Raw genomic sequence first — 19309 nt, 5'->3', positions numbered from 1 at the left:
AAGAAATACCAATTTTCTGGCAGTTGCAAAAACATTACAGGCAGAACAGGCAAAAAAGCCCAAAGCTTAACTTGTACCCTCTAAGTATTTTAATCAGTTGTTCTCAGTTCCAGCAGGTCTGCCACAGAATTGTATTAAAAGCACCTACAAGATAAAATTCTTAACACTCTCATTCCAGTTTTCATATTGCAACAGAAATACTGTAATGATGACTTTAGGCTAAAAAAGTCAAGGGGCAGGGTGACTGCATGAATGTATTTGGGACTGGGATCAGGGCAGGAACAGAAAATTCCACTTTGGCACTGCTTAGCTGTACCACTGGCAGCCCCTCTGCCCCATCTCCAGCTGTAGCTTAAGGAGACAAAAAACAGCCATTTTTTAGCACTTCCAGCCCAAAACTGCAGCACCCATGGGCAGCCCCCTGGTCCTGCACCTTGTATGGCCAGCCACAGGCAGAGGCTGCACACCAACACCTCACAAAGCCCTAACAGAAGGCACTTTGAGGGCTTGAACCGGAGCCTGCTGTCCAGCAAAGAGCACCACTGAGCTAAGAACATACCAGGCCTGACCACAGCTGGGTGTAATGCCCAGGTAGAGAGTGTCTGCATGCAGCACCTCCAAGGAATTTTTATTTTGGAGGATCTGCTTCCAATCCATGTGGGTACCAGAAATTCAGAACAATCATGTGCAAGGGGTCCTGCAACTTCACTGCCATTTTACTGATGGATCTCTGCCCACCTTTAACACAGAATCTTCCAGTTTCTTTTATCCCCGCTTATCTTACTGGAAGACACTGGGAGCAAGTTTAGTCTCTGGGGCAAACCAATTTGATTAGCTCCTCTTTTTCTCAATTGATTAGAGCTCTTTTCCAAGCCAAAGAGCTCTGATCAATTGAGTCATTGCTCATATTTCACACTTCTGGCATCAATGCCAAAAACCTGATCTGCAGATAAGTGTGAAAGCTCAGGAAGGACAGCACTGGCTGCAGACACTGCTGTGAGCTCCTATACCTCCTCTGAGGTGGAGCACACGGGCTTTTCCTGCCCCTGTGCTAAGGAAGCTCAGTAAACCCACCATCAGGTTTACAGCCACAAGGATCTGGGCAATGCCTACACACAGCAGAAAGAAAAGCAGAAGGAGAGTTTCTAGAGACACTTCCTGACTGCTCCAATCAATTCTTTTTATGCAGTAATTACTCTGAACCTTACTCAGAGCTTTAGGACCATGGCAAAATCTCCACTGTGTTATTTTAACTGTTGATTAATTCTCCTCTCCTGGTACTCCTCCTTGGATTCTCTAACATGCCTGGTCTCAGGCTCCCTGTGGCATGAGTTACTTTTCCCCACTCACAACACTCCATGCATTGACAGTGAAATGAAAAAAGTAATCACATGTCAGAGCTTGCCCTTGATTGTTAAGTCTGTGTGGCAGATTAGCATGGTGTGGTCCCCTCCCCATGCTGCCCTATCTATTGCACAAGCATACGTCAAGGAGTTAATCCCACCATCTGCAGCTGTCAGGGCTCCTACACTCCAGGAAAGCCACACACCTGCACTCTGGGAGCACTGAGGAAACACCAAGTCCAGCCACATCTTCTACCACTGAGCAGACACATTAAATATAATCATACTCATTTCTTTTATCCAATAGTCTGTTTAGGCAATACATACAAAGTAACTTTAGATTTAGACACAGAAAAGAGCAGCACAACTCAACCAGTCTAACACCAGCAGACTTTCATTATTTACATAATTTAAGAATTATTAGCTCGATCCAGTGACATTCTGATGAGTCAGTGCAAACACCATTTGCATCATAAACAGCGTTGTAAACTGCTGCACACACAGAGGACTAAACACTAACATAAAGAGGGTGAGAATACCCAGGAAAACTTCCCAAATAGCTTGTGCCAGGCACATGTTTGATCTGCAGCCCCCAGCTCAGTTGGGCAACACCTGACACACAGGATTGGCAATGCAGAACACTTCCCATTCTTCCCCTTCTTAGGGGCACATAGAGCAGACTTCAAAATTAGCAAAGATTTGAAGAATAGAGCTGGAAAAATAACCACCTGGGGAAGTACAAGGCATAATATCCTTGCTCTTCTGGTCTGTGATTGGGGGGGGAGATGGAACTCAAGTCCACTTTCAGCATCTATTGCAGCTTAGCATCTGCTGAAGGCAGGCACCCCCTCCTGCCCCACAGGAGCACACAGCCCTCCCTGCTCAGAGGGTTTATGCCTAGACCAGAAACAAGATGGCTGTTTTCACACAGCACTGTACAACTGAGTACCATGGATAAGGAACTGTTCCATCACAAGGTCAAGACTGAAGCTGCCAAGCAGGAGCCCCTAAAGGACAGATCAAGGTGATCCTATGTCTGCATGAAGCCTTCGTGGGATCATAATGGCACTTTAATCTTGAAAGGGTCTTACTAGCTCTAGCATTCAAACATGACACAGTGAGCTACCAGTTCTGATGGGGTTTTTTTCACAGTGGTGATGTTGATTAAACAGTTCAACAAGCCTAGCCCATGCAAACACTCATTCCAGGCGGTGCCCAAGCATGTCAGGTCTCCTTCCCTCTTCCTGGAAGCACAGTTCCCTCTAAGTGGAACTGGTCCAAACACTGCTTCACATCTTTTCTGGCTGCCACTGCCACTTCTGGTGGCTGCTGCTTTCGTGCTGTCTCAACTGCTCTTCCGCTCCAACTGACAATTCAGAGCTCCCAAAAGCCCTGAGGCACCGACAGGATCACCAGCTCTGTCATCTTACACAACACACACACTCACACAGCATCCTCCCCCCTGGACAGACCCACATCCACACCCTGCTCCCACTCCAGGGACACAGGGCACCATCCCACCACCAACAGACCCCTGGGACCCTCCCCTCACTGCAGACCTCCCACACAACTCTTCATCTCCTGACAAAGTAGGCTTGCCTCCTGTCAGGGAGCTCTTTGTCTGGCCCACAAAAAAAGGTTTTTCAACAAAGGTCTTAGAGCAAGTCTCTCTACTCCAATATACCCATTTGGCTCAGTTAAATGCAGAAGAAATCTTTTAAAAAAGGAAAAACAAGGTGTGATCCCCTCTAAAAGAGGTAGAAGCTGTTTTGTTGGGTTTTTTTCCTCCAGCCCATCACCTCTTCACCTTTATTTCAGCCCTGAAGGTCAGCACCACTACCCCAACTTCAAATATTTTCCTGGTACAACCAGGAAAGCAAGCAATTTTAAAGCAAGCCAAATTTTAAAAAAGTGACAGGGCTCTGCCACTTTGTACTTGATGCTCTTGCCTGCCAGCAGCACAGGCAGACAAAGTCTCATTTACACTGCCTGCACTGGCATCAACGGGTCCAGCCCCATCCACCCCACGCAGAGATGAGATCAGCAGCTGCCAGCACAGAGCTGTGCAGAGAACACCCATGATGTTAAAAGAAATAACAGGGGATGGCAAAAGAACTAACTACCATGAGTAGGTGCTTCTCTGGACACTCCTTGTCAGCTCTCAGAGGTGCCAGACATTTGGCATTGCCCTGATCTCGTCAGGTCTGGGACTGCAGCAGCAAACCTTGAGACTGCCCATCCAGGCCCTCACCTCTCATTCAGTGTCCCCACGCTTACAGGGCAACAAGGACTGGCATCCTCATGAGGAGAAAGGGCTCCCTGAACAAAAGAGCTACACACCCTTTACCAAGCAGTATCTGCAATTCTTCGGCTCACCACACCCAAAAAAACCACCTACTGAGAACACCTAAAACCCCAACAAAACACCATGTTAGCTCCCAGCAGAGACTTTGATTACATGAGGGAAGGCAGCAATCCTCCTCCATTGCACAGAAGATGCTGGCAGGAAGAGTGTTGCTCTGCATGAAGAAGGCTGTGGCATGAGCACTGTGCCTGCTAATTTCCTAATATGGATCACAGTCCAACAGAGTTAAATCCACACGCCCACAGACTCATCATGTTTCTCACTTGGTGTAAGACTGAGTTTCATCTTTTTACCCTGCTGACAGGATATTAATTTTACCTAATGGCCCAAGAGCTGCCAAGAGCTATGAGCCATTGTTCACATTTTTATGGCTTTGTTCAGCTTTGCTTCCCTGATGAGGAGCTCCCTATTAGCCCTGACTGTGCTGAGGTGTCGCAGCATGACGTGAAGAAACGCCAGCTACATGGTGGATCCCAAACCAGGAGTGCAAAGCACAATCTGGACATCTCCAGGAGGCAGAACTGATCCAAGCTACTGTGCCAGGAACAACATTTTGACAGTATCAAAAAGGTTGTTCCATCTCAGCAGTTTGTGGGTTTGGATATTGCCACTCCAAAAATAATTCAGGGCAGAATTGTGCCACAAAATTGTCAGCAGGCAAGTACATGTTGCTTTGGTAGAGCCCCCATGCATGTGACGAACACAAGGCACTCACAAACTCCTGAGGGACCTGTCCCTTAGCACCTCTGGGTAGAGGACAGGGAGATGAAGAAGCCTGCAGGATGGCAAGACACACAACAGAGTGGGTAAGAGAGAAAGATGTGCTGTCTCCCCCTGCCAACCCTCCCACCTGCTCCTCCATGTCAGGCCAAGGAGCAAAAATTGGTTAATGAAGCTTTGCTTCCACTGAGGACCTTCCAAAATCAGTCAGCTGTTGGGAACCAATGGCTGATGCTGCTAAACCTAAAAAACAAAACAAAATTTCCTGCCATTCCCGCTGTCTTGAACCACCTTCCCTCTTCCAAAAGTCAACAACATGCACAACATCTCCAGTAAGATGTGCATGGGAGATGTTCACCCCCAGCCAGGATTTGCACCCAGCTCTTCCAGAGGCCTGAAACACCCTGGCTACAAAGTCAGTGCTACAGCCGCCTTCTATGAGTGTTACATAATAAATAATGCATTTTAAGTATTGTGATGCTGGACTCCAAATCCCAGCCCCACTTAGCCTTTAAAGACAGTGCCACAATTATTTATAGTATTTACATTCCAGAGGATGGTGGGGGGTGGACTATCAGATCTCATTTAAAGATTACTTTTGGATGAAGCAAGACTGGTTCTTTAGCATTTTCTTCAAGCAGAAAAAGGTGGCAGCAGCAGCTGGAGTGCAGCAAATAAATCCATAGATGCATATGGACATATAGGTCAAATAAGAATTAAGCTGAGCAAAAAACAAGTTAGCTGTGAAATAATTCTTTTGGCTGTTTCTCCACATACTGTGCTGACCATTTGTGGTTTAATTTAGAGAAGCTCTCTCTCATATAAGCCTGCAAGCCCCCTAAGCTTCAAAGAAGCAACTTTTACTATAAATATTCCATATCTCTTAATATGGGCTAAGGTTTTCATATGGGCATTGTTGTTTTGTACACTTAATGCACCAGGAAAAACTGAAGCAGGAACTGGAAAATTTTGTTCTATGCCCTGCAGAGATGAAAAATAATCAAAAATATAGACCTGACCTAGAAAAAGGAAGAGTTATTCTGCTGCCCTCTAATGAGCACATCTAACATCTGAAAAAGAACACTTTCAAAAGATATCTGTTCTGCTCTGCCACAGGTACATCCTCCTGTGCTACAAAACTGCCAGCAATGCAGAGACAGCTGGAGCAGCACCTCCTACACTGCAAGGACAGGCAGAAGAAACACCTAGACAGGCCCACCTAGATGTTCTGTACTTCCCCGAATTCAGACTGGAGTGCGTGGCTGTGTCCTGCTCTGCTCCCTTTCCTTGCCTGCAGAGAGGGAGGGGAGCAGTTCCTAATTCTGACATTGAGGACACAAATGCCTGTGACCTGTTACAGGTACACACCTGACCTTGTTACAGGTGTACAGGTACCACAGACATGTGGAAGAATAACTTGCTTCAACATCTGTGAGCCTTTCCTAAAAGCAAAGGAATTCAGTTTTCTACAAGAGTGTCCCTGCATCTGCACAACGCTCAGAAGACATTCAGTTGAAAAACACAGTAAGGAACCACCACGGGGAAAGTTCTACCTGGTACTGAGTTTCATCTCACTTTTTACTGAGCTACTGTGATGCTGTGGGCTGACCTTGGCCAGCTGCCCACCCAGCTGCTCCCTCCCTCCTCAAAAGAACAGGGGAGAAAAATAAGATGAGAAGTTTGTGGGCTGAGGTAAACAGGGAGATCACTCAGCGATTACCATCACAGGCAAAGCAGACTTGACCTGGGGGAAATTACTGTAATGTATTGCCAACTGAAGCAGAATTGGATGATGAAAAGCCAACACTAAAACACCTTCCCCCCACCCATCCCCTTCTTAGCTCCACGCCTTCATTCTGGCTTTTTCATTCCCAGCTCCCTTGAGCAGTGCGCAGAGCCAGGGAATGGTATTACAGTCACTCTCTGCTGCTCCCTCCTCCTCACACTCATCTGCTGGGGTCCTGGTGACTGGAGCACCTCCTCTCCTCCTTTTCTGTCCCTGGTCTTTACAGGGCTCTCACACTTTATTCCTACTCCTTCTCAATGATATGTTTTCCCAGAGACAGCACCACTGTGCCTGACAGGCTCAGCTGTGGCTGCAGTGGGTGCACTTCAGCTCTTTGGACCTGCCTGTGCTCAGAATGTGACAGCTCTGGCTTCTGTCCTGCCACTTACACCCAATACAGGCAAACAGGTCAATGCCCTCTATTTTGGAGAAAGAAAACACACGAAGAACTTGTAATAACTCCCACATAAACAGTATCTAGACATCTGCATGCTATTTCCATAAATAAAAACCTAGTCAGGTACAGACACTAAAACAACAAGCACACCTGCAGCTGCAGAGGAGCACACCTAAGCCCAGCCCTGCAGTCACAAATTACTGGCATGAAGCAAAAGCAATAGCCAGAGGCTCTGCTGAGCAAAATGCAGAAGTGTCACTGAACAAAGCCATTCTAAAATTGTGATTTCTGACAACAGAATTCCTGCAGTGTGCAAAAAACCTTCCCATGTCTCCCTGTTGACAGGCACACCAGGTTATTTCAACTCCAACCACATTGTGAAATAACTGCTGCGTGCACAGACACAGCCTGTACCCACTGCAGCTGGGAATGTCCTCTCCATGCTAAAGAAGCCCATTCCGTTACATAAGAACACTCAGTGACCTGAATTTACAAATAACCTTGGAGAGAAAAATAGACATAAGGAAAAACAAAGTGAAAAAGCCATGGAGCTAAGAAATGCAGCAGAAATCAGCCCAGAACATGTACATGCACAGCCACACCAGGCACAAGCATCCACGATGACAGAAGCCAAAATTCTCTACGTAGATCTATGGATTTGCTGTGGGTTCTCCAAGCAACCAAAAACACAGCACACATGGGCCAGGGAACAAGTTTGTATGCCCCATTTTCCCTCAGATTTCCTGCCTGGGACTCTGCAACACCACATTTCATTGGAGCTGGTTATCACTATCACTATGTGCCTTCCAGCTCACAGTCCCTTCTTGTCTGAAGAACTGCTTGGACAGCCTGTTCTCCTGCAGCAGGATCTTCCCCAGAATTTTCTGTGGTTTGCCTTATGGAACATTTGCAGTACTGCTAGTTCAATCTAAATCTGTCCAAATTATCATTTCAAACAACCCAGAATATTCCAGTACCCACTGCATTTAATCCTTGCATAGCTGTGTTTCCCACATTTAGCTCAGAGAACGTATATTTACTGTGTTAAACGCTTCATTAAAAAAAAAAAAACAACTAAAACCCCTTCTACAAGCCACTTGAATAAAAACCTAAGCCCAAATGAGATGTTATTACCAGTTATGCCACATATGAGCATCAGCAGTGCTACTCTGAAATGCTGAAGGGGATAAACAGATCTTCAGCTGACACGTACATTTTCACCCAAGCATAAAGAAAACCTCAGTCAATAAACTGCTCACAAAGACCAGAATAAAGGATAACTTGCAGAGAAGAGAAAAACACTATAGATCCCACTAGGTCTGAATGACAGACATGAAATTTTGAGATGTCCCTGTAACACAGCCTGTAACTCAGACCCACATTAGCAGGGCAGAGATTTAACTCAGTAAATCAGAAATGTGATTTATATAGCATAGAAGTTAAAAAAAAAAAAAAAAAAGCAGCTTTTCACATAGGCATTTCCCAGAGGGGTAAGGAAAAAGCTCACTTATTCCTGCACCTCAGAAACATTTCAAGACAAGTCAGAAGGGGCAACTCAGAACTCAGAAGAGGGAAACCTCTCATGCCATCCACCCTTCACCAATTTCCTAACCAGAGTATTTATTGAACTCCCAGGACACGTATTTCAGAGAGACATTTGACAGCTTGACACAGCACCATACCACTGCTGGTGAAAAGGAAATGGCTCTGATTTCCAGAGCTATCAACCTGCCCTTTCCACAAGTGCTTCCTCACTCCTTTTCAGATTTGTTTTCTCAATTCCTGCAGTGTTGAGCCATCCCTCTCCCATCCCACAAGAGGTTTGCACTATTGGAACTCGTGCTGGGAGGCCCTTTTGGCACCAGTGCAGAGCCATTCCACCTCTCTCTTTGTAGAATTTATAATTTTATAACTTAATTATGTTAAAGCTTTAACATTAGTCCAGCAAAGACAGGGATTTCAGTTCATAACCCTCTTTTGTAACACCACAGCTGCAGCACTGATCTATTTTTGTGTAAGGATGTCCAACCATTTTAAACTTATTTCACAGGAGAATACCAGGCTAGATCAGTATCTTTTTAAAGCTCCAGGAATCGTGATCACCCAGAGCAGGACAAGGCATGACATGCAACTGCCATGCCCCACCACTGCTGGCCAGGAAAGCAAAGGGTCACCCTGGCCACAAATTCAGCAACCCTTCAGTGGCACAAGGCACTGGTAAGTTTGATCTAAAAAACTCATGTTTGAGCACCCAACTTTCACAAAGTCTGGAAGAAAACTCTGCAAAACCACAGAGCGGCACTGCAGGAGCTTCTCCAAAGAAGTCTCCAATCTCTCACTGAGCCATTATCCTTCTCTCCATCCATCCAGCAGCATGGAAAGGCTGCTCCAGGGCAGGCATGTACCTTCCACCAGTGCTGCTGGTGAGCATTACACAGCAGGCACAGCCAAGGAACCAACCATAATAAGAAACTAGAGCAATCTGACACATCCTTCAAACTGCTAGGACTCACTTCAAGCTCTTCCCACTGACAGCCTCCTCCCCTGGAGCAGCCTGCAAAACATTTTGGAAGGTTTGGGCTCCCTGGAAAAATGTTTGTGTAGTGCTCAACCACGAGCTAATTGGAGTCTTTTGGTTTTTTAATGTTGATTTCAAGAACAGAGACTTAGCCACAGCTAGAGGGAGGGAAAGAAAACAAAAAAGTTAATTGGTTCCATAAATATTAACACAACTGATTCCTGTGATCTGGCAGAAGGCACTCACAACATGGAAAGGCTCTGTTTGCAGAAGGGAAGTAAAAGCACTGAAAACAGTGCAAGCTTCATAGGCTCATTTACTGCTTCTCAATTAATTGCATTTACTTTAATTAAAGTGGAGCTTCCCACAGCTATTCTCACAGCCAGCACCACACTGCACAGACAAATTGTTAAAGCAACATTAAGCAGCACAGATTTTTAACCTTTTTTTAAAAATTACTCTTTAAGGCACCAATGTTTTTAGTTTTCAGTAGGATCCCCACTTCACAGCAGGTCTGTTCTCCATTTCAACCAAACCCCACAGCTGTTCACCACTGATACAGAATTTGCTCAATCTGACTGCTGAAGGAAGATCCCACTGACTTTAATCCTTTGGACCAAAGGAACAGAAAAACCTCCCAGCATTGAGGCAGGTTGTTGGGAGCTACAGAATCTGTCTGAGGTGTCCTGCACACTGAGGCCATCTGACCTCACTGGGGAGGCTTCCCAGATGACAAACCACTACCTCAGCTCCTCCCAAACAGTGCAGCTTTCTAACAGCCTGTCACAAAACTCTCAGACAACAAATCTGCCCTTAAAAGGTGATCTGGCATTATCAAGATAAAAGCAGGTCCTAATGATGCAGTCAAAAGAAAAAACCAAATAAATTTCAGCTGAACAGCAAGGCAGAAGCAATGTACATTAATTTGCTACCCAAAGCAATTTACCCAGATAAGGTAAACTGCCATCTGTCACTTGATCAAGATACCAGAGTGGCCAGCCTTGAGCCTGGAGGAGAGGTAAAGAGTTTAATCCCCACACAGCATTTTCCCTTCTCTGGGACCTTTTCCTTTCTTGCAAATTTCATTACTGGAGGTGTCAAACACTTGCACACACAATGTCAGAAGCAACACCAGCTTGTACAGGGAAGTTTCCCTTTGAGCTGAGACCTGCACATTCAGTCCTGGGACACATCCTGGACTGACAGGATGACACTAAGGTGACTGCAGGTGACACAAAGGACACAGGCACATTGCAAAAGGAATGGGGTGGAAGGAGGGGGGAGCTAAAGCAGGAATTCCCTGCTCAAACACCACACCAACAGCTGCTCCTTCCAGGGCAGCACCCACACACCCATCAGGTATTTTCAAAAGCATTAAAATGCTTTCAGAGCTACACCACCAAGGGCATCACTGACAGCACCAGGGACAGCATTTCACCCCTCCCCAAATCCACAGAGCCCAAAGCTTGGGCAGCTAATAACAAAGCCAGATGGAGGAGGAACACCTCATCACTTGGGTCTAGCACAGCACTCCGGCATTTCCCAGGGAGCTCTCAGCAACACGTTGGAGGTGCTGCAGGCACTCCCTGCCATCCCCAGTGTGAGGAGCAGCCCATTTACACCCTCCTATCCCATCTGAGCTGTGTTACTGTGGGGAACAGCTTGAGGAAGGCGTTCTGCACAAAACAAACACAAGGCAGGCCTGACAACTGCCAGCACAGATTGAAAAGCTGAAGAAAAGCAGCAGCAGCAGAATTGTGAGGATCCAGCAGATTTCCACACCAGAGATGTGAATGACCGGCACAAGCAGATTTCAAAAGCCCCCAAGCATGCATTAAAAAAAAAAGCAGCAGAAGTTTAGAACTAATATTCAGAACAGATGCATTCATTACAACAAACAGGATTGATTTTTATTTTATACATCCAAGTATGCCAGAAAAGTAAAACAAACAAACAAGACATCAAATCAAAACAGATGAGGGATGAGGACAAAAGAGGAGGAACCTTAATATTTAAAGCTAATAAACATGCAGAAATCCAATAAACAGACAGGAATAAACTACAGGACACAAAGATTGGCATCCTGTCAAGATCTCCAGAAGAATAATGGGGGCCTGGTCATGGCTGCAATTTTTCCACACTGGTGTGGATCCACTTCAGGGGTAACCACAAGTCTAGACACTGCAGGAACAGCAATGCTGTCAGAGGAGAGGTCTTACAGGGACTCTGTAACATTCTGGTACAACATCCATAAAAAAAACCTCTAGACTGGACAGTAAATCATATTGCATGAAGCTAAGGCAGGACCAATCAACCACAGCTTTGCTGCTTCTCTTGGAGGCTACAAAAGGAGAACAGAATTGGACAAGTGGGTGCAAAGCCCAAGCAGAAGCAGAGCCCAAGCAGAAGCAGATAAGGTGACAGACCCAGCAGATCTGGAACTCCGGAGCAGAAGCTGAGGTGCAAACCAGAAGGGATCTGTCAGTGACTCTGCAAACAGAGGCTTGGTATCAAAAGAAACTCACAGAAAACCTCAGAAAGGAGCAAAGCAAGGCTGTACATAGCCTGCAGACCCCAGAAACTCACTGCTGTCAGTGAATTCCTTCTTAGTCTAATTTTATCATCTCCTATCTCCACATGTCTTTGGGAGGAGAAGGGAGTTCTTCCTTTGTCAGATGCTCATTTTCCTCCTCTACACCCCTGTGTGCCTCTGACAGTAGCTCTTGTGCTGCAAGGCAGTCCTGGTCTTCAGAGCACAGGCTCTGCTCAGGCTCATCACCTACCTCACTCTGTGCTTCACACCCTGCTATAGAATCACAGACCCACAGAGTGGCCTAGGTTGGAAGAAACCTGCAGAGAGCATCTATTTAAACCCCCTCTTTCATCAGTCATTGTCTCAGGTTGCTCCAAGCCCCATCCAACCTGGCCTTGAACACTTCCAGGGATGGGGCAGGCACAGCTTCTCTGGGCATCGTGTGACAGGGCCTCATCACCCTCCCTGTAAAATGAAAAGTCTTTATGTCCAACCTCAGAAATCAGGATGATTTTGCAGCAGGTTTTGCAAATGTTTGTGAACTCGCTGTCGTTGCCCTTTTGTTTTCTCAACAACACAGCCTGTCACCGTTCCCTTCAGGAGCAGCTGAAAATAAAGCAGGAAGCTACTAATCCAGTTGTTCATATCATTCCACAAGTGCTTCATCACCCACTCCAAAAAAAGAGACATTCACAGGCAACTGCTCAGCCAGAGCCAAGCTTGAATAGGCCCTTACTTCAAGGAGCAAACGCTGACGAAGGAAAGCTAAAGAAAACAAGAACAAATGAGCAGCAGCAGCAACCCTGATATGACAGGCCATTATTTCTGACTTGGTAGGAAACATTTAATTCCCACGCCACAGAGGCTCACCCAAATGAGATTTATCCTCTCACTGGAGGCACAGAGGTCCCTGCGTGGATTAGATTACGCAAAGCCTCTGGTTTGCATTACGTCAGTGGCTAAGTAAACGACACTGACAGGAAGCAATCACTGAGCACAGGGGAACTCACAGACTGAACTCCAGCATTCCCAGGGATGGCACTGGCTCCTGGTACCTACACACCAGTGGAAATCATCTGCAAGCTGCTGTTAAGCTGAGCTAATGATTAAAGACAAAAAGCAGAGCAGGGGAAAGCAGTTGCAGCAGGTCTGCTTCACAGCACGACACAGAGCTACCATTTATTAAAATACTTTCCTTTTTACACCACTGGCTTTTTATATCACAGAACGCAAGGCTCACCTACAATGAATTCCATTTTGGTGACATTTTTCATTACAGTTCCACCCTCTCCTTCTCCTGCCACAAGGATTACTGATGCCAGAACAGCCTGTGCTGGTACCTCACACTAATCACAAGCACACTGAATCAGCCTTGTACCTAAAGGCAGCAACACACCACTGCCATGAGCAGCAGATCCTTCCACAGGGCACCCTGCCTCAACCAGATGCACCAATAGTCTTCAGAATCCCCCAGCAACACCAGGTCTTCCTCCAACAAGAGCAAACACCACCAGTTTATCCTCCCACAAAAAGGGGCCTCACTTCTTTCAGTACCAGCACACACAAGCACTCCTGTTAACTGGGATAACCCTCCTGAGACTCTGGACTTTGCAATTCACACACCATGTTCCTCCCTGTTCCCTCAAAACCACTACAGCCAAAAGAGCAGCAAAAGCTGCTCACTTACAAAATGAGGAAAACTATAAGGAAAAAACTGTAGAGAGAGGTGTCTCCTCTTGGTGGCAATTACAAACAGCCCTCAAGGCCCAGCACAGCAGTGGACTGGTTTCCTACAGGACTGCAGCCCTTTGGCTCTGACACATCCAAACAGCTGTTCCAGGTGAAGCCTTTAATCTCATTAAAGTCACCATGCTCTGCTGTTGGTTAGTTAGCCCCTGAGATGGTGCACATAGCATCAAAGACCTGCCTACACCATGGGTTTATTTAGAGCACAACAATGTTCTCCACATTCTCTTTTCCTCCTACTTCCCAACATCCAACTGGCTTTTTTGACTACTGTCAAGCTCCAAGCTGACATCCCCTAAAACCTAATCCAATTCCAAGATTTTCCTCAGACTTGGTTTTATTTGGAAGAGAGTCACAGCTTAAGGCCAGATCTAAACACAAAACACAGATACCAGCAATCTTGGAGAATGCAAATATATCTCACGTTACCTCTTGGGTAATCTGAGATATATACACACATAGGACAAATACCTGTTTTCCCAACTGCCACACAGCAGCCTCGGCAAAAAAAAAAAAAATCTTCTGTAGCTGTGAAAAGCACAGGAGATAGTGAGCCCACCTACAGTCTGCCAACTTGACCTTCTCAGAGCTTGAAAAGCAAGTGGGAGGGAAGCATGCTTTTGTCTTGTTATTAAATCTTAAAATAGCAATGTGTAGGAGAATCCTACCCTCCTGCCCTGTGCACTAGGCTGAGGGGGAAAGGGAGGAAGAGGTGGAGGGAGGGTTAGAGTCAAGTTGAACTTACTGCAGAACAGGCTCTGAGCTGACCAGAGATGCCAGGAGACAAAGGACAACTGTCTAGAATCTCTTTTCTAACTCTGTGGTGTCTGCCATTGTATGCACAGCCTAGTTACAGTTCACTGAATTAACATTAAAAAATGAACTGATTTCCATAACGAAAAAACCTCTTCGTGGCCCCAGAGTGCAACAACAAGAAAGGGCACAGCAGCTTGGGGAGGTAAAAAAACCACTCAAATCCCTTTTTGCCTGGTTGAATTGCAGTTTGGAGCCCCCAGATAAGCAGTTATTTTTAGCTGATCATCTGGAGGACGCCGAGCAGCAGGGTCAGCAGGGCTGTGAGCAGGAAGGCAGCACAGAGCCCCCAGAGAGGCAGGCAGGCACTGCACATCTGCATCATCAGCACAGCTCTATTTATAACCCAGACATGGAGCCTGCAATGAAAGGCTGGGGCTGCAGCTGCCAGCCCCCAACAACATGCTGTCTGATTTAATTAAAGAGATGGCAATGTGCACACACACACACATAGATGCACACATGTCCTTTTCCCAGGAGAGTGACCAACAATGAGCCCAGTGTTTCAAGAACAATGTTTTGGCCAAGGCTCCTGTGCAGAGAGCTGGCAAATGTGTCCTCACACAACCTCCCCACTTCCTCACTCTGTGCCCAAATGTCACTGAGGGGCAGGGTAGCTCAGGCAACCACTTGCCCTTGTGTGATTGATTTGTTTATGGCCCTGGACAGGAAAACAAAGTCAATGTAGTATTTATCCACATGAACAAAATAAATTAACTTAATTAGCAAAGAAGCTATTTGGGAGTCACATGCATTTTCTGCATCAGGACAGCTTGCTGTGCTACCAGACTCTGTCTGGTAGTTTGTTCCTTCTGGGATTTTTTAAAGATTTACATTCAGTTTGTGGGGGACTGGGATTCAGGTTTCTGAGAAATTTTTTGAGACCTTGCAGACATGTAGAAGTGAAAACTGCTTTCAGGTACAAAGCTCTATCTCACAGTGAGCAGTCAAAAAGAGCATTTTCTTCTTGTGGGACTGGAAATCAAAGGGCTCTATCATGCCCTCCCTTTTCCCCCCTCTCACTTTCCATACTCCCTGTGAGTTAAGATGCTCCTGCCTGGGAATCCTCAGGCCACAGACCCCACAACAGCAAAGGGCAGAAGATTTGCTGCAGTCTAGCTGCTGGGACTGAAGCACTGCTGGCACACAAGGAGAACCTGCTGACAAAGTACTGGGTTACCAACAGCAGCTGCCCACTTGCAAATTGAGGAAAACTATGAGGAAAAACTGCAGAGAGAGGTGCCTTCTCTTGTTGGCAACCACAGGGAACAGCCCTCAAGGCCCAGCACAGCAGTGGATTGGTTTCCTACAGGACAGCAGCCCTTTGACACATCCAAACAGCTGTTCCAGGTGAAGCCTTTAATCTCATTGCAGTAACCATGCTCTGCTGTTGGTTAGTTAGCTGTTGGCTGGTGGTGAGGCAAAAGCAGGCACGGAGCAAGCCCAGAGATCGGGGTAAATCCCTGGCCCTGCTGTGCTCTCAGCCCTAGCAGTCTCTGGCTGCACCAGGATGTCCCACAGACTGCCTGAAGCTAGTCCCCCACCTGGGGATCACTATGCACATCCATGCAGAAGCCCAAACAAAAACAAACCTGTCCTAACAGCCTTCAGAGGAACACAGGAAGCAATGTTTGCATTGTAGCTCCCTGAGCTTCCTCCTCCTGGCTTTTCCACTAAAAGCCACTGCAAATACAGTCCCCAGTGTCTTGGCTCACAACATAAAGCAGCACTCATTCCAAACACAACAAACCTGTTCTGGAGGAAATGATACTTCTGGAGTCCAAGTCAAGCTTCTGTACCAGGGTATCAGGGTCAATTTTCAGCCCAGAAAATACACCAGAAGATGAGAAGTCCCAGTCCTAATGCAAAAGAAACATAAAGCAGGAATCAGTACACTACCAGGCAACACTTGTTTAAAAAAGTTGAAAAATCAAACCTAGCACCATCCAGATAGGAACAGAGGTAGTGAGCAGATGTCTGTCTTGAGCACACAAGGGCACAAAGGCACCCTACAGTCTCCCCTGGTACCCCCAGCTCTTCCACACAGAAGAAAGTTTCAGAAAACCTCATTTTGGACCATCTTGCTCCTAAAATATTTCTGCCTCAAGTCAACCTCATCTCACTCAAGTGCATTCACTTCCATGAGGAACAGCATCCTTAGGAAAAGACAGGTTTATTACGGGTACTGAACAATAAAGATAAGCAACAAATGAGAGGATTAGGGGATTAAAGCCTAGATCAATGGACATTAGGCAGATCCAGTAACTACTAGCAACTCACCAAATCTTCAGCATCATGCTTTAGGCATGCAACGCCTCCCTAAGATCTGCGGTAGCTACTCTGTTTGGATTAGAGTTCATTACTTTAGCCAACACTATCTACCATCACCAACACATAACTTGAACATAAACCCAGCTGTATTCGGCACAGGCAATTCCTCCCTCCTCACAAGCAAAGCTCAGGCACATAAAAGACATTTACTGGTGCTGTGTCCTTGCTGTGAGGGGGCGGCACCTGAACTGTGTATTCAAAACACAGCTGGAGAAAACAAGAACATCATAAACAATTCAGTATAAACACCTCTATCTATGCTAAACTAAAATGGAAGGCACGCACTGCAAGACTCCCCTTCTCTCCCAATACTTGTTGATAACCATTCCCACTGCTCCACGCATGGCAAGGCAGCCCAGGCATCCAGGAGCAGCAGCAGCAGTGCTGGGACACCCGCATCACTGTGGGGACATTATAATGCTGCTGCTCCGGACCAGTGGCACTGTAGGCTGGCACTGCCATGGTGCCCTGTGCTGGAGCAGCCCCTGGCTCCGTCACATCCCCGCCGTGCCTTGCCACATGCTGTTAGGCTGAGGGCAGCGTGGGGAACAGCGGCTGCCCAGCAGCACCGGGGCTGCCACAGGGCCTCCTTCCACTGCCCAGCAGCACCGGGGCTGCCACAGGGCCTCCTTCCACTGCCCAGCAGCACCGGGGCTGCCACAGGGCCTCCTTCCACTGCCCAGCAGCACCGGGGCTGCCACAGGGCCTCCTTCCACTGCCCAGCAGCACCGGGGCTGCCACAGGGCGCCCTTCCACTGCCCAGCAGCACCGGGGCTGCCACAGGGCGCCCTTCCACTGCCCAGCAGCACCGGGGCTGCCACAGGGCCTCCTTCCACTGCCCCGCAGCACCGGGGCTGCCACAGGGCCTCCTTCCACTGCCCCGCAGCACCAGGGCTTCCATGGCCCACAGGGACCCGGCCTGCGCCATCCCCTCAGCCGCCGCATCCCCACGGCGGGCACGGAGCTACCGACGGACACCCCCGCAGCCAGGCCAGATCCACAGCAGCCCCAGTGGGGTTTAGGCCGTGCGGGGACCGGCCCTTTACGCAGGGGGAAGGCGGAGGAGTCACTGCGAAGCAGCCCCCGCCCGCTGCCGCCCCGCGTGTCCCCGCCCCCGGTACCTTCCCGGCCGCCGCGCTCCATCCGCCCGCGGCAGGGCCGAGCCCGGGCCCGGGGAGCGGCGGCGGCGGATCCCGGGCGGGCCGGGGGGCGGCGCGGTGCAGCCGCGGACGCTTGGCTTTGCCCACCATGGCGGCGCGGGACGGAAAGGGCCGGGCCGGGCGGGACCTTCCGGCTGCGCCCTCACGGCGCCCGGCGCCCCGGGAAAGTTGCCTTCCTCCCCTGCACGGGCGGAGCTCCGGAGCCGCCGGTTCAGCTGCCCGGGCCGGCCCCACAGCCACGGCTGTGCACTCCGGGGCGTAAAGGTGGCAGCTCCTGTGGCAGCCTGCGGATAATCGCCCTTTAGTCAGTTGCCTCTTGTCAATTGCCGTCCTCTGGTCAGTCGCCCTCTGGTCAATTGCAGCCTGCCCAGGTGGTTCCCGTGAGCAGCCTGAGGGTGTTCAGCGGGCTTAGGTTAAACCCAGACACTCTGCAACGCAGCTTTATACGCCTCTGTAAGAGCTGAGAGCTCTTGGTAGTGTTGGGTATTATACAACTAAACTCATTTTATTTTGTTCATCTGTTGTCATTATATTGCAAGAGTTCTATTGTCGTTACATTGCAAGGGTTCCATATTGCTAGAGTGTCGTACCTCCTTGATGTTTCTTGCAGACACCTCCTCTAAGCACTGACTCTTCCTCATCCTCTCAGTAGCAAACCAACTCCAGTTCCCCCTCAACTAAGCAATCCACTCTTTTATAACACTCTTCTTATTGGCTACAGCTGTAGCCTGTTAAAGTCAGGCCTGCTCCTAAACTTTAACAAACCCAGCTGCAACTCTTTAGGGAATAAGATTACTTGCTATACTACCTTCATTTACCTATATTCTATTCCCCTACATTGATCAATTACTTGTAAGCAGCGCCCACTTTTTAAGTTTCTTCACAGGCTCTTTCTTAATGTTACTTCGATCATTAACTCACTGAAACCTTTAGTTGTTTAATCCTGACAAGCGTCAATAAGCAGAGCCAAAGTGAGCTGAAGATTGGACATCTGGGATCTTAAATTCATGGCCCTTCAAGGACATTAGTAACCAGAAGATACCAGAGGACATAGAAGCCTGGAAAGTTGGAGAGTCCCTGTCCGAGAAACAGATGGAGGACTAAAGAATGAGACCAAATTAGCATGAAGGGCAGGAAACCACTAAGCAATACAGTATAGAATAATAATTAATGAAAATTATGTAATTTACATAAATTTCTATAATGTATTTATATATAGATAAATAATATTATAGATAATGTATTTGTATATATATATGTATATGTATGTAATGTATAAATAAGTGAAAAAAGTTTTGTACTGGGGTAAGTGTGAAATGTTTTTAGCCCCACACATCTCCTCCTGGCGAGGAATAAAGCCTTACTCACTAACACTAAAAAGGCAGTTTTACAGTGAGTCTTATTTATCTCAACAATTTTGGAGGTTTCTTGGTAACAGTAGCACCAGCTAGCGACCAGACTGCTGCAGTAGGACAAAAAACAACTCTAAAACTTCCTGCCAGGTATTATTTCTACAGTTGAAACAGTAGAAAACACCCAGCAAGCCCCTAGGGAGGGCCAACACCTGCCAGACTGCAGTCATGGGCCCAGGTGGACA

General features: G+C 47.4%; 1 protein-coding gene across 2 annotated transcripts in view; it reads right to left on the bottom strand.

Annotated features, from left to right (window-relative positions):
* SLX9 (SLX9 ribosome biogenesis factor) overlaps positions 1-18363 on the bottom strand; it is a 40403-nt gene extending 22040 nt beyond the window's left edge. The window contains exons 1-2 of one of the 2 annotated variants that reach the window (XM_058809697.1): positions 18303-18363; positions 15972-16080 (exon numbers count right to left, since the gene is read on the bottom strand). In XM_058809697.1, the coding sequence (XP_058665680.1) occupies positions 15972-16080; positions 18303-18353 (160 nt within the window). In that variant the 5' untranslated portion in view covers positions 18354-18363. Of the gene's footprint in view, positions 1-15971; positions 16081-17673; positions 17841-18302 lie in introns of those variants that run through there. The other variant, XM_058809696.1, reaches the window with a different exon arrangement.
* Between the last annotated feature and the right edge of the window lie 946 nt (positions 18364-19309).

Source organism: Ammospiza caudacuta, chromosome 8 (assembly GCF_027887145.1).
Source record: "Ammospiza caudacuta isolate bAmmCau1 chromosome 8, bAmmCau1.pri, whole genome shotgun sequence".
Lineage (NCBI taxonomy): Eukaryota > Metazoa > Chordata > Aves > Passeriformes > Passerellidae > Ammospiza > Ammospiza caudacuta.
The sequence above is the reverse complement of the archived record's forward strand: the minus strand, read 5'-3'. Positions and strand labels throughout refer to the sequence as shown.